This window comes from Danio rerio, chromosome 17 (assembly GCF_052040795.2).
Source record: "Danio rerio strain M-AB ecotype USA chromosome 17, GRCz13ab, whole genome shotgun sequence".
Taxonomy (NCBI): domain Eukaryota; kingdom Metazoa; phylum Chordata; class Actinopteri; order Cypriniformes; family Danionidae; genus Danio; species Danio rerio.
The window spans coordinates 26,896,549-26,919,608 of record NC_141037.1 but is presented as its reverse complement, the minus strand read 5'-3'; the positions used below and the strand labels follow the sequence as shown (position 1 = coordinate 26,919,608).

At 32.4% G+C, this 23,060-nt stretch overlaps 1 protein-coding gene and 1 long non-coding RNA gene across 3 annotated transcripts; one reads left to right on the top strand and one right to left on the bottom strand.

Annotated features, from left to right (window-relative positions):
* Positions 1-108: 108 nt before the first annotated feature.
* Positions 109-1,476, top strand: si:ch211-214p16.1. The gene is given in 2 exon segments (NR_110414.1): positions 109-228; positions 953-1,476. It is a non-coding gene; the product is annotated as a si:ch211-214p16.1 (long non-coding RNA).
* Positions 832-23,007, bottom strand: qrsl1 (glutaminyl-tRNA amidotransferase subunit QRSL1). 2 transcript variants are annotated; one of them, XM_087288636.1, is made up of 12 exons: positions 22,926-23,007; positions 22,061-22,220; positions 21,884-21,982; positions 21,692-21,788; positions 20,889-21,050; positions 18,934-19,109; positions 18,739-18,851; positions 17,547-17,739; positions 16,393-16,510; positions 13,827-14,032; positions 11,433-11,678; positions 832-1,190 (listed from the first exon to the last, which is right to left on the bottom strand). In XM_087288636.1, the coding sequence occupies exons 1-11, from the start codon at positions 22,986-22,988 to the stop codon at positions 11,455-11,457; spliced, it is 1,611 nt and encodes a 536-aa protein (XP_087144762.1). In that variant the 5' UTR covers positions 22,989-23,007; the 3' UTR covers positions 832-1,190; positions 11,433-11,454. The 2 variants fall into 2 exon arrangements, with proteins under 2 accessions (XP_087144762.1, NP_001112370.1); NM_001118898.2 differs by lacking the exon at positions 832-1,190 and having other exon boundaries at positions 10,955-11,678; positions 22,926-22,993.
* Between the last annotated feature and the right edge of the window lie 53 nt (positions 23,008-23,060).

Below are 23,060 nucleotides of genomic sequence, written 5' to 3'. Positions count from 1 at the left end.
ATCTGCCCTAGACGGAGAGAATGATGCACTTCCTAAAGCAGTGGGCTGGTGTTTAACACGTCACACATCAGTCAGTTAGAATAAAACTCCCGCCCGTCACCCAACATCGACTACACATTTTCTGCCCCACTGAAAACATCTTGACAAGAGACCACCATGAAAATGAATCAAATTTTGACATTGTGCCTCGGGATGCTGCTTTTAACCTTACCCTTTTCAACCTCAGAGGTAGGCAGTGTTATTTTCAAACTCATTAATCTTTGATTTTTTTTTTATTCGTATTTAAGAAACTTTGATATTTTCCTTATTACCTGAATGTGAATGCAAACAAATTATTGCCTCCAGTTCTTTTAAACCAAGTAATTAGAAGTTTGGGTCATTTGTTAAAATGGACTCTAGGCTAGTTCACCAAAACTGAAAATTCGGCCATTAATCACTCATCCACCACTTGTTCCAAATCAATTTCTTTTTTCAGTTGAACACAAAAGAAGATATACTGAAGAATGTTGAGAAAAACAGCCATTATCTTCCTTTTAATAATATTTTTCCGACTATGGACATCAATGGCTGCAGGTTTCCAACATTCTTCAGAACATTTAGTTTTGGGCTCAACAGATAAAAAATCATAATGGTTTTAGTGTGAGTAAATGGTGAGGACATATTTGGGTGAATAACTGATAAAGCATCATAAAGAATTACAAATGTAATAACAATAAAGTGCATTTTAAGGCACCTTCTATCAAAATAACTTTAATTCAACTTTAAATAACTTTAAGCTGATTTCACATTGCATATGAAAAAGGCGGGTTACCTAAAACAAAACAAAAGAACAAATGAAAAATTTTTTTTTATTACTTTATAAAAGCCAGATGTCCTTTAGGGTATACAACTGCACATTTTTCACAATAGTGGACATTAGAATGATCTGCCTGTTTATTCTGATTTTGTGTAGGACAAAGGCTCAGCAAAAGATGGTGAGCAAAAACCAGCCTCGCAACCGACAAACAACACCAATACCAACACTGCGGGGGCCACCGATGCTGCAGGACTGGATGTGTTGCCCACCATGCTGTGTTTACTGATTCCAGCTGCCACCCTCAGCTTCATGCACTGAACTGGCTGGAGAGTGTTTTGATGTAACCCAGAAAGACGGACAGCCAGTCACATGAAGAGAGAGATTTTCCACAGTTCTGGAAGACACATAAAGAAAGCAAGATGCCACAGCAATTCAAATTAGAAAAAGATTTTGTTTATTTGTTAATATAAATATTTCTGGAAAAAAAAAAAAACGGCTTTAAAAGGACAACACCCAACAAAGCCACACAGATGGACTCTTGCCCCATTTTTGAAAATACCCATCAGCTGTAATTTCCTTGTTCAAAATTAAACATGATAATTCAGTTATACAATATTTTTGGCTTGATTGTAATTATAATGATTAAGAATATGTGTATATGCACAATTAAAGTGGATGATTGTATATGTTTGAGTGTCCTATTTTATTCACATGCATATACAGTTATTTTTTCAAACATGCAGCAGGAAAGCAAAAACTGTAAAACAATAGTCCTAATAATAACTGAAAAAGATATACTAATTGTTTTCTTATTTTCTGTGACGTTTACAGACATTTCGTGAAACCCTAGAATACAACAAAAAGAATCATTTAAAACACATGCAAAACACGAGGGAAATGCTGAGTGTTTTATTTACTTGTTTTCTTGTAGTACACTGGATCGCTATTTTACTGTATCATTTCTGTAAAATCCTGTAAAATCCTGTAAAATCAAACAGTCGTTGCTTTTGGCACACATGTTCAGAGGAAGGAAATGGGTGAGTGTGTATTATTTCAGCTAACATTGAATAGGTTAAGTCTGTCAAATAAAACTGAATGACAGTAAATATGCAGTCATAGCATCAAGCATATTTAAATCCTTGCGCAAAGTTTTGCATGAACTACTAATGACAATAAAATGCATAAACATAAACTAAAGACAGAAACAAATCGATAGCTAAGGAATCAACTTAATTTGACTTTAAGGATAAATGTCAATACTTTTTATTTTTGGATTATATAGGCCTAATCCAGGAATAACTGACAATAAGATGCTGAAAATAATAAAATAATACCTGAAGTAATTGCAAACAAAGTGCGATCATGTGCGGTGGCGCCACAGAACCAAAAATAATGTATTAGATTCACTTGAATGTATCACAGAATGCTATGCTTTATAGCATTTATAATGCTGCTATTGGAAATTAAAAAAAAAAAAAAAAAAGGGGGAGGAGCTGCATAAAATGCCTCACCATGACTTCACATTTCAGTAGAAATGATGTCAACATATTGAATAAAGCTGCAAGTTTCAAAGGAATTCAGAGGAAAATATTTTATTCAGAAAATCATTAACGCAGTGCTCACACGTGTTCCTTGTATGTGTGTGCATGTGTTCTTTTTAAATTTTGCAAAGCATAATTCAAGGAAAAAAATATAAAATACGGTGTGCCATTTTCACCCAATTGTTTGTCACATCTGGCTATTTGCTTGTAGGCTTTAAAAAGCTTTGATAGCTTAAATCATTTGGTGCACTGAATAAACTGTAATGTGGAACTCCTTATGTCATGCATAGAATATTCAGCACTCCTCTCTTAGTTTATTATATCAAATAGTTTTTGTGTAAATATAAGAATATATGTGTTGTATCTTTCTAAATGAATATCCGCTATATGAGAACTCTCAAGATCACTGATTACCTTTGCCAAAACCCAAAACAGGGAACTAGCTTCAACTATTTTAAGTGCGACGGTGAGAAACATGACATTTGTCATTTCATATGAGGTCAAGGACGTGCAGTCATCCCTTCTGAGATGACAGTAGACCTCTCTATCAACATTTTCAAGACAGCCTACCTGAGATGTTTGATCAATAAACGAGTCTTTATTCTCTCCGAGTACCTTGGCGTATGTTAATGTTCCTTGACATACAGTATAGGGGCCAAAACCTAATCAGGCCACTGAAAACATCATACCTGTGCTGCTCATAAACAGGTGACAATGTGGAATCATTTGCAGTGTGTTTGACCCCAAATGATTATTAAAAGATAGTAAAATCAATAAATTACCTAATTCACAGTTAAAAATAATAAATGTTTAAGTTGAATTAAATTAGTTTTGGTCATGTCAATGTACACTGATTTAAAACAGCAAGTTGAATCTTGCGTAGCATAGGCTTGTCGTGACTTTTTGATCACATTTCAGTGTTCAGGGTCATTATGGCAGACAAAATAATACTAAAAAATAAATAAAAACTAAATGTGTTTTTGTTACTTGAAATAGAGAAAGAAGAATAGATAAAATTAAATTCATGTTTAATAGGAAGCTATATATATATATATATACATATATATATATATATATATACATATATATATATATATATATATATATATATATATATATATGTATATGTATATGTATATATATATATATATATATATATATATATATATGTATGTATATATATATATATATGTATGTATATATATATATATATATATATATATATATATGTATATATATATATATATATATATATATATATATATATATATATATATATATATATATATAATAGTATATATATATATATATATATATATATATATATATATATATATATATATATAATAGTATATATATTATATATATATATATATAGTATATATATTATATATATATATTATATATTATATATATATACTATTATAGTATATAATAGTATATATATATATATATATATATATATATATATATATATATATATATATATATATATATATATATATATATATATATATATATAATAGTATATATATTATATGTTTGCATATACATTTAATTAGTCAGTACTAAAGACAAATCTGGAGCTTATCTAACAAAATAATTTACGATAATGGTCTAAAAACTAGCCAAATTTATATGTTAGAGAAAAATTTAAGAGAAACAAAAAAATACTAAAACTTTTGTAGGATATATATATATATATATATATATATATATATATATATATATATATATATATATATATATATATTGCTTGAAATTAATTGTATTATCTTTCAATTTCTACAGTAAATATGTTTGGTGACTAAAATGTGACTTTAATAAATATGTTTAATAAATCTGTTTTTTTTTTAAATGCATAAAAAAACATTGCCTATATTTACTGAGAAATGGATCAAAATATTCATTTTTAAATTGAGGTGTGCTCAATTATGCCAAGCACTGTTAAATTAAAATACAAATTAATATACAAATGTAAACTACTGACATACATAAAAAGAAAGCAAAGAATAATAATAAAAAGCACAACTAAATTACTAGAACTTTAACATAAACTTCATCCAAACACAACAAGTGTTGATACTTTTATCTAGAACTATAACAAGTCTAATAAATGAAATATAGCTAAATAATAATATGTAAATTAGACAATGGGAAAATAACATTAACAAGCAACAAAATAAGAAAAAAATATACAAAAGTAATTACAAAACATAAACTTATAATGATGATAAAAACACACCAAATCTAAATAGACTACATGGCATAATATAAAATGTCTACAAAATAATAACAACACTTCTAGATTGAACTCGCAGATTCTGCTGCTTTACAGATAGATACTAAAGTACAAATAAACCAAATTCATGTAATACCCATTGCCTGATAACAGAAACAGGTTACATTGATGATGTTTATCTTATAGGTCCTTGTATAATAAATAATATCAATTGTCACAGAATGACACATTTAAAGAGAAAAGGTACAAATGTTAATCTATTATTATCACATCATCATTATTATTTTAAGGGAAAATGATCTTTTTACATTGTGTGTGTTCAAAGCAAATGATGTAAGCATGTTCTGAAAAGCTCTTCACACGTAACCAGAACAATACGGGTGTTTTGTCCCTGATCAGAGAGCAGCTGCTTCACCCCCCTGTGCACCTCAGAGCAGGAAGTGCCAGTCACCTTCCTTCTTTCTGTCTGTTCTTTATGTCTACAGAAAAGCAAACGCTGTTTCTGTAGACTGAAACCATCCGTCAAGAGCCATCAAAAGTGTCTTGTAATACTGAGTGTTGCCACACACTTTCTTCATCAATCTACTTCTAACTTCTAAAAAGACTTCTAACTCCAAAGTGCCAATTTCTATATATATGTCTATATGTATAATACACTTTACCGGTCAAAAGTTTGGGGTAAGTAGGATTTTAAAATAAGCTTTTCCTGCTTATGAAGGCTGCATTTATTTAATAAAAAATACAGTACGAACTATAAAATTGTAAAATGTTATTGAACTATAAAATAACTGTTCAAAAGTAGCTTAACATTTAATTTAATCATTTATTCCAGTGATTTTAAAGATGAAATTTCAGCTTCATCAGTCAGAAGTGAGTGAGGTCAGAATAGTTTTGATAACTCAATGCTAATAACTGATTTCTTTTATCTTTGCCATGATGACAGTAAATAATATTTTCCTAGATATTTTAAGACACTTCTACACATCTTAAAGTGACATTTAAAGGCTTAACTAGGTTAATGAGGCTAACTAGACAGGTTAGGGGAATTAGGCAAGTTATTGTATAACAATGTTTGTTCTGCAGACTACTGAAAAATATCTATAGCTTAAAGTGGCTAATAATTTTGGCCTTAAAATGTTTTTTAAAAATGTAAAACTGCCTTCTCCAGACAAAATTTTGTTTCACCAGACATAATGTGAAAATTTCCTTGATCTGTTAAACATCAATTGGCAAATATTTAAAAAAGAAAAAATATTCAAAGGGGTTTGATAATTCTGATTTCAACTGTATGTCTCTATCATTGGTGGTTTTGGTGGAGAATACCAAATGAGGCAGAGTGCTGCTTTGGTTTTAACAATGTGGTTAAAACTATTTAAACAAACACTTGCTAACCTTTTGCTTACCCTTTATGAGTAAAATAAGGTCTGTGCTAAATGTATCCTAAAATATTTTGATCTTTACTTGACAAGATAACCTATGTCCGACCATGCTAAAAAATGCTACATTTAAAGCATAAATTTTTTGTAAAAAAGCAGATGTTTCTAATAAGGGACTTAAGTATGTGTGGGCTGTGTGTGCAGTTTACTCTGGGTAACACCTGTTGTAGCGTTTTCAATAATTGATGAACCTATATAAAGAAGGATGTGATCATCAGCAGTTCTACTGAAACAGAACAACACATGATGAGCTGATAAGTCTAAAGATATTACTAAAACTGAATTCACTTCGGGTTCTGTTTTGAGCATGTTTGCTAAAACATCATAACACACTTTCTTACTGGAACTAAAATCAGCCAGTAGTTAAATATTGAAAGGATCGTGCAATTGTTTAATCGCAACAATGGTACACCCATCTAAAACAAAACATTTCAGTTGAGAAAAATGAATTTGATCTTTATAGCACTTTCGTAATATTAATAATAATAATAATAATAATAATAATAATAAATCCTTACATTTATCTAGCGCTTTTCTGGGCACTCAAAGCGCTTTTCACAAAGGGGGGAATCTCCTCATCTACCACCAGTGTGCAGCATCCACCTGGATCACGCTATGGCAGCCATTTTGAGCCAGACCGCACAACACACACCAACTGTAGATGTAGTAGCTTTGCTTCAATAACATTCACCAGTGTTCACATAGGACATCATGTTCACATGTCAATGGCATCCCGGTAAACAGTAATTTAACCTAAAGGTGCAAGATCAGGATTTGACCAAAAGAAAGCCTTCTAAATTGTTGAATGCAGGCCATTTCATCACTACACAACTGACAGCAGATTATAGATTAGGATTGGCCAGAATACGGGACACCGTCACACATACATTTATCCACGCATGATAATAAATAAATGATAATAGTTATTGTGAGACGCAATATACAAATAAGCTTGAATTAAACTGAATAATATTGTTATTAATTTACTCTGTCATAAAATCTTTTTACATTTACTTTTAGCAGATGCTTATGTTTAAAGCAACTTACAATTTAAGAGGCATTTAGCGATTCAGCAAGAGACAGTACACACAAGAAGTGCTAATTATACAAAGGCACTGTAAGTGCAGTTAGAGAAATAAATGCTAAAGTAAGGGAGATTTGTTTTTTACTTTTTAGAGAGAGAGGAGTGTTTCCACAGATCAGGTTTTAAGATATGAAAATATTTTTAAGGGATTTACTTTTGCACAAGAGGTTAAAAAATGCATTCAGTATATTTAGCTGTTAGGAGTTAGTCTTGCTAACTTTTAACTTAACAAAGCTGTTTTACTAACATATTTCTGTGGCTGAAGCATTGATTATGTGATTACATGAAGCGTTTGATGTCAATTCATGTCTTTTTGTGTTATAAATAATATTAAAAGGCCTCACAGCAAAAAGGTCGCTGGTTCGAGCCTTGGCTCAGTTGGCGTTTCTGTGTGGAGTTTGCATGTTCTCCCTGCGTTCGCGTGGGTTTCCTCCGGGTGCTCTGGTTTCCCCCACAGCCCAAAGACATGCGGTACAGGTGAATTAGGTAAGCTAAATTGTACGTAGTCTATGAGTGTGTGTGTGAATGTGTGTGTGGATTTTCCCAGAGATGGGTTGCGGCTGGAAGGGCATCCGCTGCGTATAAACTTGCTGGATAAGTTGGTGGTTCATTCCGCTGTGGCGACCCCGGATTATTAAAGGGACTAAGCAGACAAGAAAATGAATAAATTAATATTAAAAGCACCTTTGTGTCCAACTTGATCTCTGGACATTGCCATTGGATCTAATCATTACAAACTGCAAAGTTAATTGATAGTGAATTGTGATTGGATGATATTTGTGAAGTTTATTTATAAACTAATTTCAAGAGGATCACGTGCTTATGATAGTTTGCGGCTGGTCCCGCATTATCCAATTTATGATTTACCAATGATTTCTAAACCACTATAAATATCCTAAGTTCAATATAGCGGCCATCTTCATTTAAAGAATCCCCCTCTTCTACCCCTACTTCTCCTTTCATAGATGGGTCCAATGGTTAGCACTGTTACCAAGCCAGATGACGTTTCTGTGTGGAGTTTACACGTTCTTCCCGTGCTCACGTGAGTTCCCCCTGGATCCCCCAGTTTCCTTTCAACATCCAAAAACATGCAACTTAAGTTAATCGACTAATCCAAATCTGCACCATAGACATGCACCGTAAGTAGTTCTTTCTTAAGAGCAATCACTATCTGTTCATTAGCTTGTCATGACATCAAACTCCCCTCTCGCCTTGCAAACGGGAGGGAGACAGCATGCCAAAAAAGCTTTATAATTAATCATCAGCTAAGTGTGAACTCTTGAAATAAATAAATGATTAAATATATATATATATATATATATATATATATATATATATATATATATATATATATATATATATATATATATATATATATAATCTGAAAAAAAAACAGGATATCAGCACATCACCCTAACAGTTATCTGTATTGCTGAAAAGTAACTATGGCATGTACACACATGCTTAAAAACACCATGTTGTGTGAAAGATGATGTGAAATGTGTTGTTTGTTTTCACACATTCACACTTACGACAATGATTGGTCATAGATGGCCAGTGTATTTTGGTAAGTGAAGGAAATGAGCTCTGCATCACTGACTAAATTAGATACAACCGCTTCCTGCAGTGCTGCTGAAAAAAAAATCACAATCATCTGTAATGAAATAAAGAGCCGAGTCTACAAGGGCTAATGACTGAAGAACTACTATAATGTACTTGTCATCTTGGCAAAAGCGCATCTCAGAGAAAGATCTTTATTTCATTAGCACCTCTTTTTTTTCTAAACTACACACAACTTTTTTTTTTAAGTAGAAGCAGCAAAAGGCAGAGTAATTACTTGCCAATTTAGTAAATAAATTATAGCCATGTACAAGCTGTGCATATACAAAAAAACAGTGTTCATGGTCTGATCTCTGAAAAATTACCATAAACCAGACCCAAGGCATGTGGTTATGTTTTATCCTGGCAACTTATGAAGTGTATAACTACTTTAGATAGCAGCATTTCATCTGAAAATAAAAGCTGAATAAAAGAGTTAAATGGATTCATGATATATGCATCTTCTCTTCTCAATTTATAAAATTGATAAAAAATACAGCAACAAAAATACCCCACACCCAGCACACTTCCTGCTTGAACTGTTACTGTCTGGTCTGCGCTACAGATCACCGAGCACAAAAACAGCCAGACACAGGAAAAGTTTCTTTCCTCAGGCCATCTACCTCATGAACAGTTAAATATTCTCCTACTGTGCAATAAACGTGCAATACTTTCTCATATGCACTTGTACACAGCAGCACCTTAAAACAACATACAATACAATACTTTTTTTATACTCATTTGTACACAGTAGCTCCTTATAACTTGTATATTTAGAACCACTCTGTACATAAAATTCATCATCCAAAGATCTTTTGTCTAATTGCATCTCTGTTTAATGTTTGTCATATTTTCTCCTAGCCTGCATTTGAGCCCGAGCCCATCGGGGTCTGACTTTTTTTATGCCCCTTGGGCTGGGCTTCAGGCTCATTTTCACATCATAGCTAGCACGCAAATCTGGCTTCAGGCCTGCTTTCAAAAAAAAGTTTTAAAAAAGTTTAATGAGATCTAATGCATGCAGTCCGTAGGCGCCAGTAATGCCTTACGTATGGAGACTTCCAGCAATGTGCAATGGAGAACATAAAGGGAAAAATTGCCTATGGCAAAATCAAAACTATGAAAACACTAGAGGAAAGGCAAACCTTTGGTCAACTTTTCAAATAGTGACAACTTTAAAAGACGGGCCAACTGGTTACGCACAATGCACAACTTATAAGTTGAGTAAACTGGACCACATACTGCTTGCATCTCAATTTCACTTAAAAAACTAAAACTCACATTAAAAAACAAAAACCTCCAAACATTTCTCTAAATTATTTGGATAAAACTTTCTATTAAATACAAATCTGGTCCATTTTAATGGCTGTAACAGTATAAGCTGTTTGTCAGGATAAAAAGACAAGCTTCGAGTCGGACTCGGCCAAAAATATTTGTTGAGTTGTTAAAAAAGGGCAGAGCTGTGCATCTCAGGCCAGGGCTTAGATTTAAGGCCTGTGCAGGGTTCTATTTTCTCATATTTATTTTCGTGTTGTCGCTTCTCATGGTGGGTGAGAAGATTCCCCAAAATGTGTAAAAGCGCTTCGAGTGTGCAGAAAAAGCGCTACATAAATGTAACAAGTTCTTTTTGTGTGTAAGCACACTTGGCAATAAGACTGATTCTGATTCTAATAATTATGCAAATGTTTCTTGAGCATTAAATAACCAATCAAAATGATTTCTGAAATATCATGTGACTCTCACTGAAGTAAAGGTGCTAAAAGCTCACTTTTGCCATTACAGAAAAAACATTTGCACCCTCAGTTTTTCATGATAGTGTAAATCTTAAAGGGACAGTTCACATAAAACTGAAAATTCTGTCATTATTTACTCATCATTCACTTGCTCCAAACCTTGACTTTTTTTCTGTTGATCACAAAAGAAGATATTTTGAAGAAAGTTGGATACATGTGTTCAACAGAATAAAGAAACTGATGAAGGTTTGGAATTCCTTGAGGTAGAATAAATAGTGAGCAATTTCTCCTTTTTGGGTGATCAGTCCCTTTATTCTGCATTATTTTTAAAGGTTAACTTTGGATTCTGTTCTTTTGCTAAATCCATTATGCACATGTGAATCTATAAATCACTTTATTCATTTGTGTCACATTCTGTACTTAACTGAAGCTCTTGCAGAGAAAAAAGGTATTTGTATTCGTTGGAAACAGGATGCGTGCAGAGAATGTGGTTAAACTTTGCTCCAGTGTGGTTTGTTGCTGTGCTGCAGTGCAAATGGTGCACAATGGGGATGCAGTTTAGTTGGAAAACTACAACCATTCTTGAAGACTACAAGTTACTTGCTGCGGGCTGGCCTGTACTGTACGTGCTCTGCCTGTACTGTAAATGAAGAATATTTTACCTCCCTAAACGATCATGCTTTTGCAAATTTGGTTTGGTTTGTAGCGAGTCATTTTAAAGATCACAATCAGATATCAAACAATTAGTTTAATTAAAATTGTGATATTTTTTTCACAGTTAATTTTGCATTGTTGACACATTTGCAGTAATACATTTAATTCAGTGGCTCCACATACACCAACGCTGCATAATAAATGTCACTTGTATTTTGGGAAATAAGCCTTGAATCATAGAACCCAAGAACAGATATATACAGACAATAGCAACTCATATAACATTTAATTGTTTGAACTTTGATATCAAATTTAACCCCAGAAATCCTTTCAGTTCCTCTGAATTTTACCTGTTCTGTCTTTGGGTTTTGGTTATGATCCTACTGTGTGTGTCCTTTCTCTGATGGATCTGTTCTGCTCTCTTTCATTTTCATTTAAGTCCCTGTGGAATCGGATCATTGGGAAGTGGAGTTGTTTCTCCATCCAGTGGGCGATTGTCAACAATTTCCAGTCTTGTAGTGTCTGTCCTATCAGCTGCAGGCCAATGGGAAGACCTCGCTGTGAGAGTGCTGTTGGGACCGTGACGGCAGGCAAACCTAAAGGGGGAAAGACAATAAATAAAAAAAATTACAGATTTATAGACTTATTGGCTTACAAAAATATCACACAAAGACAGACGGATGTGTTTTGTTGTTTCATAGACGCATTGACACATATTTCTTTTACCAAGAAAACCCTAGTTTAGCATTCAAAACACTTAAAAGAAGTAGTTCACCCAAACATTTAAATTTTCTCATAATTTCCTCAAGCCCTCCTGACTTTCTTCTATCAGACAAACACAATCGATGTCGTTTTTAATTTTATCTTGGCTTTTCCATGCTGTATAATGGTGTTGGGTAATGACCCTTTTTTGAAGCTTCCAAAGGTGCACAAATTCGTCCTAACACTAACCCATATGTAAACAGGGGTTAACACACGTCTTATGATGTGGATCGTGTTTCTGCAACAAAATATTTTTTTTAGTAAAAATTTTAAAATCACAGACTTCTGTTGGCTGGCATGTTCTAGACAACTTCCTGTGAATTGAAGTATAATACATTTGTAGCAGAAGTTCTGTAAGAGTAGATGTATTTCCAACAGCCATATTTGTTTGAACTGGACTACATGATCATATAAGTCGAGCCAGAGATTTGGGTTTATAATTTAGAAATTCTTTGTTACAAAAACATATCAAACCACTGGAAACATATGGGTTATTTGTACAACAGATTTATGTGCTTTTACAGGGTTTCTGCAGGTTTCAGCAAGTCAAATTTAAGATTTTTTAAGACTCTTTTAAGATCATTAAAAATTTAATTTTAGACTTATACAAGATTAAACACCAAGGATTTTTTTCCCCTAATGACTCGTTATTATGATGAAGAATCATTCCTGATTAGGAAATTTAATGTGTAACTTTCTATAAAAATGTCTTAAGATGTTGTGAACTGTATCTCTGTGCAATAACAAATGTAAATATAAAGAATAAGGTTTTATTGAGATGTATTGTTGTTGATTGGATAGATGTCGGCCTGATTGAGTAGCTTTACTAGGACACAGCAAAATTAAGACCTGTTTAAAATGATTTTTTGAATGACTTATTTCAAGACAATATTTCAGTGAATTTAAGACTTTTTAAGGCCTAAAATATAGCTTTTGAAATTTAAGATCCAGCAGACACCATTTTAGATGCTTCAAATAAAAGGGCCGCTACCCATTGCTACAGCCAGGATAAAATGTAAACTACTAATGTACAACTACAGGTTTTACAACTGTGTATTTCTGAAAGAAGAAAGTCATCTGCACATAGAATTGTTTGAGGGCACATATTTAAAATGAGTTGTTTTTAAAAATGATAACAACTTCATAAAAATTTAAATAATAACATTAACAACGGAGGCCAGATTTAAAACTGTTGGTTGGTTGACATGTCAAACAAAACATGTTATATTATTAATATTTACTACATTCAAATTAAGTCACTTTTTATTTTGAATGCACGATTTTAATATAATATTTGCAATAGTGCATAAAAAGCTCAATCTACTTTCAAAAGGGTTAAACAGTCAACAGTTTTTATAGAAAGTCTGACTTAATATATGAAACATCTTTCTGACAGTAGGTGGCGCTTACAGTGTTGTTGTCATTCATTCATTCATTCAGTCATTTCTTTTCGGCTTTATTAATCTGGGGTCGCTACAGCAGAATGAACCATTAACTTATCCAGCATTGGTTTTGCGCAGCGGATGCCCTTCCAGCTGCAACCCAACACAGGGAAACAACCATACACTTTTACATTCACACTCGCGCACTACAGAGAATTTAGCTTATCTAAATAACCTATAGCACATGTCTTTGGACTGTGGGGGAAACCGTAGTGCTGTTGCTCCCATAATTAAAGCTTAAAAAAAAACTAAAACTAAATTTCCGCTACATACTGTATTTCTTGGCTTAATGCTGAACAGTATTCCCCTTACGCTTTTCCAATAACAAAATTTTTTAGATATTTTTATTATTATTATTAAAATTTGAATATTACTTGTCATGTTTATAATCAAACTGGTATTTTAATATCAACCAGGTTGGCAATCACTATTTTTTCTCTACTAACTGCTAAAAACTCATCAGCCCTTCGTGTTTGTTGTGACTGTGCAGAGCTCAGCAGTGGTAATTCACCTTTATGTAGCATTTACACATGTGCATACCTGCCATGTTGACAGGCTGTGTGAAGACATCCTCCTGAGCGCTGCGTGTTCGGTTGTCTTCTGTTATGAAGTCGGCGTAACGTGCCGCATCGCTCAGTGTTGTGGGGGTGAGGAGAACGTCTATGCCAGAACTAAACACTTTTTTAAAGTCTTCAGCAATAAGGCGGCGCATTTGTTGAGCCTTCACAAAGTACCGCTCATAGTTCCTAAAGAGACAAAGAGTGAAAGATTGTGAGAGATTTGAAACTCTGATATCTGTAAACCCACAGTGACAGAAAACCAAGACACAGCTGCATAAAAACCCACTACATTGCAGTAGGTTTGGACTGATATCAAAAGATTTGCAAGTCAAAGATAATGCATCATGGTACAATTTTGAAAGTGTTTTATGTTATTTTATTTTTTTAAAGAGTAACCTTATAGTACACTGTAAAGAATATCTGTTCATTTATTTTATGTATTTTGGGTTTTTCTTTCATGATTGTTAATTGCATTGTGGGACCTTGATCTCTGCTCTGTCGACTTTTAATGTTGAAAATTCAACTCTACAGTTTAACAAAGTGACTTTTATTTAACATTTTAGAAGTATGAAATAATATAACATATGAGAAATAACATACAGTCTGTAAAATAATAGAAAATTTACTGGCAGTTTACTACAGAGTTTTTGTTTCATAATAAACAACACCACCCCAGACAATACATCACTTTATAAAAATGTTAATAAGTCACTTTTTTAAACTTTTCAAGGTTAACAGTTGTTGGAAGACAGATCAGGGTCCCATGATGCAATTGAACAGCATAAATAAATATGAGAAAAATGGCAAATAAAAACATACAAAGTCAGAAAAAACAAAAAAACGGCTAATTCACAGATATGTTTACAGTGTACTGCCTTTCAATGTATATACGAAAATCTCTATATAAATGATGGCCATTTTAGCAGGCAATTTCTCATCACAATAGCTTGAGTAAAATGCAGATTACGTGTTGTTATGATATAATAACTTCTGCAGGTAGGTAGGGTTAGGTTCATTGAGAATTATTGTACATTACACTTCTGTTCAATAGTTTGGAGTTGGCAAGATTTGATTTTCAGACTAAAAAATAAAATATATGAGACAGCAGGAATACTGTAAGATATTACTACACTTAAAAATAACTATAAATAATAAATAATAAATTTCCTTTTAAATTTGTTGAACTTTCACATGACACTTTTTCAGTCTTTAGTGTCACCTGATCCTTCTGAAATAAGTTTAATATAATGATTTGATGCTCATGAAACCTGCTCATCTTTGTATCATTATTATTATTAATAATAATATTGTTATTATAATTAATATTATTGTTGTTGTTATTATTATTAATATTATTGAAAACAGAACAGTTGTGCAGATTGATAGTTATGCAAAAGCTGTGATTTACTTATGAGGAGTCTTTGATAAGAAAGTTTAAATAAATATATGTATATATCGCTAATATATAAAGCAATAATGTGAAAATACCGATAATTTTGATCAATTTAATGCATCTAATGCATCTTTGATTTTCAAAGTAGTCATGTCACAGATGTTATTGCACTGCATGACTATCTGGGGTAGCGTTCTGTTGGTGCTGTGTTTACACTGCAAGATGGATCGGCGTTACACTGCATGACTTTAAAATAGGAAGAATCTCTGACAACGTTGCCAAAACTACGTCTCACATTCAAATACGCGTGAGAAGTGACATGGAAACAATGCGAGGTCACGCATGTATATTTTGATATTAAATACATAATGAGAAAGAAGCTTCTGTGGGGTAGATAATGTTCTTATTTTGCTCACCTGGATGTTGAAGAGAATTAGCAATTTCTCTCCAACCTTTTTTCTTTTTTGACCAGGTTGTGGTATTGCTCAGATGGCGCATCAAACAGACACGGGTGCTCCTGCTAATTTAAACAAGTTTTTCCTCCCTTTCTAGGGTCCAAATAAACTGAAAGTGAGTGCTTTTAACTTTTCCCCAAGACCCCGCTGGCCTGCAGATATCCATACCAGTGAATGCTTCTCTCTCATTGGGTGTAGGTAATCACAGTGTTATTTTCAATCAGAACACATTTCACATGGCAATCGTCAACAGGCCCAGATATTTAGCATGCTAAATATCTCACAGGTGTTGGCGACTCATGTGCGATTCTCTCAGATTGCGTCTTTGATCGTTCATACTGTGTGATTGTTATTCCGATTTGCCACTGATTTCAGGCATTTGTCGGCAATTTTTCAAAACCTGTCAGCGAGTCAAAATTAGTGCTAAAATCATGCAGTCTGAACTCGGCTTAAATGTATTAGTTTCTTAAAATAAGAAAATCTTACCAACACCAAACTTTTGAACAGTATAACTATAGTACACTCATAGTAATGTTGTATCAGTGTAGAAGATCTAAAGCCAATCTGTAAGCTAAATTTACTTACACCTGCTTATTTTTAAAGAAAGTGGCGTGAGGATTGCTACAATCACAATGAATAAGCTAAAAATGTGTTCAACGGATCTGAGACAACAGTAGTTCTGTTTTTGAGGTTCTCACGATTTCAGAAGGAAGTAGTTCCCTGAGAGAATTCTTCTGCGAACAACATTGTTGAAACCTTCATGTCGTGTGGTGGCGTACATGGCATCTGTGGAGCTGTCCACCGCACTGCGATGACCTGAGGACAAAAAAGGACATTTTAAAAGGCTTTAAAACTCAATAACTTAATTTATTAATTTACTTAATATAGAGATGTTAAAATTATAATGTTAAAATTATATTTTATGCTTTTTACATCACAAATAACATCCTAAAGCAGGGGCCACCAAACTTGTTCCTGGATGGCCGGTGTCCTGCAGATTTTAGCTCCAGCCCTAATTAAACACACCTGAACAAGCTGATCAAGGCCATCCTAGGTATACTTGACATACCCAGGCAGGTGTGTTGAGGCTAGTTGGAGCTAAACCCTACAGGCCAACCAGCCCTTCAGGACAGAGATTGGCGACCCCTGTCCTAAAGCATGACAAAATGTTTTGTCATGCACCTTTAGGGATTTTTGACTTCTCATAAAGTGTTTTTTTCAGTATAGTGATCCAAAATATACGTTTAAGTGTTTGTTTGTTTTTTGTGTTTTTTATTTTTACCATTAATTTGGCTGATTTATGAATTTTCATAAAAACTAAACATTTATTGTAAACCTGACAATCCTATGATTAGATTTTTTAGCAGAAAATCTACGTAAATGAGGATATTTAATTAAATAATGCCTCATTTGGGTATTTAAACAGAACATTTTAGAAAACCTGCAATGCAAAAATTATTTTGAATTCTTAAATTAATTTTTTAATCAATTAACTGTGGATGTACTGTATGTTAATAAATATTAATTTTTGTTCCCTATTAACCTGCAGTGTGTTGGCCTTGGATTAAGTTCACCTAATTCTCCCATCAATTACTCCCCTTTCACGTGTTCCAAAGCAGTTTGAGTTTTTGTTCTGTTGAAAATAAAGAAGATGTTTTTAAACTGTTAAAAAAGTGTGGATGTCAATGGTAACATGTTTTCAACAATTCTTCAAAATATCAAACTGCTTTGAAACGAGTCAAGAGTGAGTAAATGATGGGAGAATTTTTATTTTTGGGTAAACTATCCCATAAACATATTATATAGGGGTGATTGTTATGGAATACTTTAGAAAATGTTTAGGTGCAAGTACCGTATTCAAGCCCATCAAAGCGTGCCATGTTGGATGCCACCTCACAGCAGCACAGGACGTGGTAACAGACGATGGAGTATGGGGTGTGTGGTAAAGACACCTCTTTTACCCTAGCACCCGCATTTTCAAATATGTCTGCCACTCTACTCCACTGGGCCAAAGTGTCCTCTGATAGACCAGGAGCATGATATTCCTACATCACAGAAACTCTATTACAATATAAACTCTATTCAAGTTTACAATGACAGGTATAGGCCATGTTTCACCTGAAAATCTGAAAAAATAGCGGTATACCTTTATTTTGATGGTTCCTTTAACACATGTTGTGGAATTTAAGTTAATTTAATTTGACATGTACTTGCAAAGCTTCTTATAGTCAGTTAAATGTCTGTTGAAGGAGCAGTATCAGCAGATATTAAGCAGACAGTCTACTAATACTCAAATAAGATTTAACTGGCATGTAGTTGCAATGCAACTTTTAGTCAACAAAATGTGTTGGGGCCATAAGGATCATCAAAATAAAGTCTAATCAAAATAGCTTTTGACCGTATTTGCTAATATTTATGCCCATTGTTTGGTATATTTAAATCAATTAAGCTTATTTTGGTAAAATTATTATTACTGTATTAAAAAGTAAAACTGTATAATGGCCATAAATATAAATATATATATATATATATATATATATATATATATATATATATATATATATATATATATATATATTTATATTTATATATATATATATATATATATATATATATATATATATATATATATATATATATATATATATATATAAATATAAATATATATATATATATATATATATATAAATATAAATATATATATATATATATATATATATATATATATATATATATAAAATTACAAATAAATTATTTATTTATTTTAGATTGCCAGTGAATATAACATGACATGATTTTATAAATGAAACAATTTATTCTCCAGTTGAACATCTTTTAAGGCACTTTGCAGTAGAGTAAATTTTAAACATTAAGATATATTTTAACAAATATCTTGTAATAAAGACATTTCATTTTGCTTCACAAGTAAATATATATGTACTTTTATACAGAGAAATAGCTTGTGCAGGCCTAAAACCAATGTTTGCTTGAGTCCCCGTCATCAATCTGTTGTCACACAGTAGATGATCTGAATGCAGCTTTACCTTTGGTATGCCAACACATATCTTTCTCATGTCAAAATGTTCAGGAAGGCTGGGTGGAGTGTTTGGTGCCTGGACAGTTGTTGAGTCCCTCTCATCTCGTCCCTGGAGAATCCCTGAAACACAAAAGTTAAAAACATAAACCACTGATTTTTAAATCAACGCATCCGATATGCTGATTATTAACAACTGTCATACTCAAAACAGTGGCGGCATCGTGAACACTTCTGGTCATGATTCCTGGCACGTCCATTGAGTTAACCAGAGGGATGAGGCCATGACGTGACAGGAGGCCATACGAGGGTTTCAGAGCCACCACTCCACAGAGAGAACCAGGGTTTCGCGTGGAGCCTCCAGTATCAGATCCTAAGGCTCTAAATGAAAAACATGTGAACAACATATAAGATTTGCAGCTATATGAAAACATTTAACAGAACACTTGAAAATGTTTGATTTATAGTTTGAGTAAAATGTAATTGTTGTTTTTTTGAGCATTTTTAAATAACAACAGAAAGGATGGTATGCTTTTAGACATTTCACACAACATAATTTCAACGGTTACAATTTTTATATGTTTTAAGAAATTCATATTTGGTGGAAAATCCTGATTTTTGATCAAAACAAGAGAAAACATTTGCTATTTTAATCGTCATTTTCTGATAAAAACTAAACAAATAAATCTCTAAATGACAATATTTTTACTGGAAAACAAGAAAATGCGAATTGGATATGATCAGACCTTTATAGAATAAAACAAATATTACATTTTTTATCAAATCGTACCTAATAAAATACAGTAAATCCAGAGTTACAGACAATGGTCATGTGATCTCTTAAAGGGACAGTTTGTTGATCATTGAAAATTTCCTTAATATTTATTCTCTCTCAAGTGGTTCCAAACCATTATGAGTTTATTCTGATGAGCATAAAAAAGATACTTTTAAGAATGCTGAAAACCAGTAACCATAGAAGGAAACAAATACAATGGAAATCAATGGTTACGGGTTTCCAGGTTTCTTCAAAATATCTTCTTTTGTGTTAAATAGAAAGACACACAGTTTTAAAACAATTGAAGTGTAAGTAAATAATGGCTTTATTTTTTTATTTTTCCCCCATAGTTGTGTGTATACCAATTGTCTGAGACTTTGTGTAGTAAAGTGTTTTTAAATACATAACTCATATTGTGCATATGAAAACTAAATATATTTCTTTACATTTTTAAATAAATGCACTTTGCTCAATTATAGTGTCACAAAATAAGCAATACGTTTTTATCAACATCTGTTCACAATATAAATATACTAAATTATTTATATGACATATTATTTCAGGCGGCCCCAGATTATTAAAGAGACTTAGCCAAAAAGAAAATGAATAAATGAATGCATCTATAATTTCAAACGTACAACTGTTCCTTTGTAGTAACTCGAGAGCACCTACTCAATTATACAGTGTGTAGACACAAGCAGTACTTTCTCTAATAAATGTTTCTGATGTTTATAGTAGGTTTTTACAGGTTTTACCAAGTTAAATATAATACTTTTTTAACAAGACAAGACATTTTTAAGACCATTATGTATGTAATTTTAGACTCGGACAAAGCTAAATGCTATGGATTTTTTAAATATCCCAGTTAGATAAGATTTTCACTTGTCCTATCAAAAATGATTACAATTTAATACATTTATTGATAAAATAATTATAATTTAGTTTGAATATTTTTTATTAATTTTCAAATATATTCATTCACAAATCCTAAACCCTTAACAAGACTAAAACAAAACATAGCGATCAATTACTTCAGTCTACAATAATAATTATTTATTATTATAAAAATCAGGTCAGGTCAGTATCCTCAGCAGTAAATAAATAAAGAAAATTTTAAGCAAGTGTTACTGTAAGGAAAGAAATTTAATGTTATTTTAAAATAAAGAAGTTTTATTGAGGGATTGTTGGTGATTGTATGGGTGTTAATAGACAGATTGAGTAGCTATACCTATGAATATACTTAGGAAAATTAAGACATGTAAAAAAGATTTAAGATCTACAATACAAGATTTCAGTCGATTTAAAACTTTTTAAGGCTTTTTTAAAGCTTAGCTTTTGAGTTTTAAGACATTTTAAGATTTTTTAAGACCATGTTATAGACTCACAGGAAGCTGCTGAGAGATGCCACTGCTGCTGCACTGCCTCCTGAACTTCCTCCTGTTATTGTCCAGTCTGAATCTGGATCTTCTGCACTCTGTTCACGGTAAGGGGCTGCATAACTCCATGGATTACGAACTGGACCAAAAGCCCCATCTGTACTTCCAGCTCTTGAAAGACAAAGAGGAAATTGTCAGTAACACTTGCAAAGAAACTCATGTCTGAAAATATATATAAAAAATAATTTACTTGACATCATTAAGACATTTTTATGAGGCATATCTCTTTAGTCTATTTATGAGGTTTAGCTCTTTAGTTCTTATTTTTATGTTTGGTGCTTGGTGTAAATTTTTAATGCACAATGATTAAAATCTTTATCACCAACACTTTTATTAAAATAAATAAATTGAGTAAAAAAGGAAATATTATTATGATTTAGTAGCTTTTTTGTATTTTATTATATTTAAAATTTAATTTATTCATGTGATAGAAAAGCTGAATTTTCTGTGATCATTATTCCATATATATATATATATATTAATTAAATAATTATTAGCCTTCTTGTTTCTCAAATAGTATAGAAAATCCCAAGAAAGGAAAAAACTTTCACAAAAGTCACTTTGGATGAAGGCTTATATGCCGAATGCATAAAAGAACATAAAATTATTATTAATGTAGAAAATGGTTAGCTTAGATTTGTAAAATGTATATGTATACATTTTAGGAGTTTTTTGTGTTGAATCCTGATAAATGTTTAATCCTTGATGAATAAAGGCATCATTTTTTGTTAAAAAAAAAACAGTTTACTTACCCCATTGCAAATTCGTCTAAATTAGTTTTTCCAACAAGAACTGCTCCTTGATCCAACAGCTTCTGCACAACTGTAGCACTGAATGGAGGAACATAACCTACCAATCCAAACAGATAATGGGAATCAAACATGTCACAACCATTTTGTGACAAAGACAGTAAATATATTGTACTTTAGCGTACTTAAGCTGACCTTTAAGCATGTTTGAAGCACAGGTGGTCTTGATGTTCTCTGTGCAGAAGTTGTCTTTTACAGAGAAAGGAATGCCGTCTAGAGGACCAAGTGTTTTACCTTTAAAAAAAACATGAAGTACATGGAAATTATGATTAAAAAATAAATAGACTTACATTTTATGTGGCACAAACTCACCTGTGCGGAGCCTTTTATCTGCTCTCTCTGCTTGCTCCATGGCCGTCTCCTCTGCAATGGTTATATAAGCATTCAGGTAACGCGTTCGTTGTATTTGGTTGATGCATTTTCTGCAGAGTTCAGTGGCAGAGACCTTCCCATCCCTCAGTGCCTGAGACACCTATAGCAAGCAGAAACATGGGCTTTTTGAGAAATAAGAATTCATGCTCAGCTGACATCATTTCTGATTATCAATATTGAAAAGAATTATCCTTAATTTTGATACATTTATTAATCAAAGCAATCAGTGATGGTACAAACAAAGGCTTTCATTTTAAACTATGCATAAAATAAATCCTAACATGTAACATGTATCCTGTTACCACATACATATGAAGCAGTAACCTTTTTTAATAATAATTTAGCATTTTTATATTATCATTATTAATATAATCAATATAAATAAGCATTAATAATAATTTAATGTTCAAGAAATTCGGGGGCACCATTAACATTTCTGTATGATTTCAAATAAGAAATTCTAAATAAAAAAAATGAATTACAGGAACAAATTACAAATTGTTTACATAGAATACTGTTATTTTAAACTGAAGATGTGTTGGTTATAAACAAACAAATGCAGCAAATGAATAAAACACAAGAACAAATCTTAATCTTTCCAAACTTTTGTCGGATAAACAAAATGAAAAATAATAACACCCTGCTGAAAACAGGCAGAATGGTTTGCTGGTTAGCTTTGCAACACTTGGCTATTGGTCATTTTTGAAAGGGTTTACAGCGCACAACGCCAAGAATCAGCACGGTGACTGTTTATAAAGTTTAATTCTTAGCAACATTTAAGCTGGATGAATAGATTTAAACAGACCTCTCTAATGGACAGGCCGAGCATCGCTTCCACAGGACGCCTCGCCGCACTGGAGGCTGACATGACACTTTGTGTTGACCTCAATGACGTCCTCTCTTCTCCGCCCTCTGATTGGTCAACCTAAGAGCAACTCGG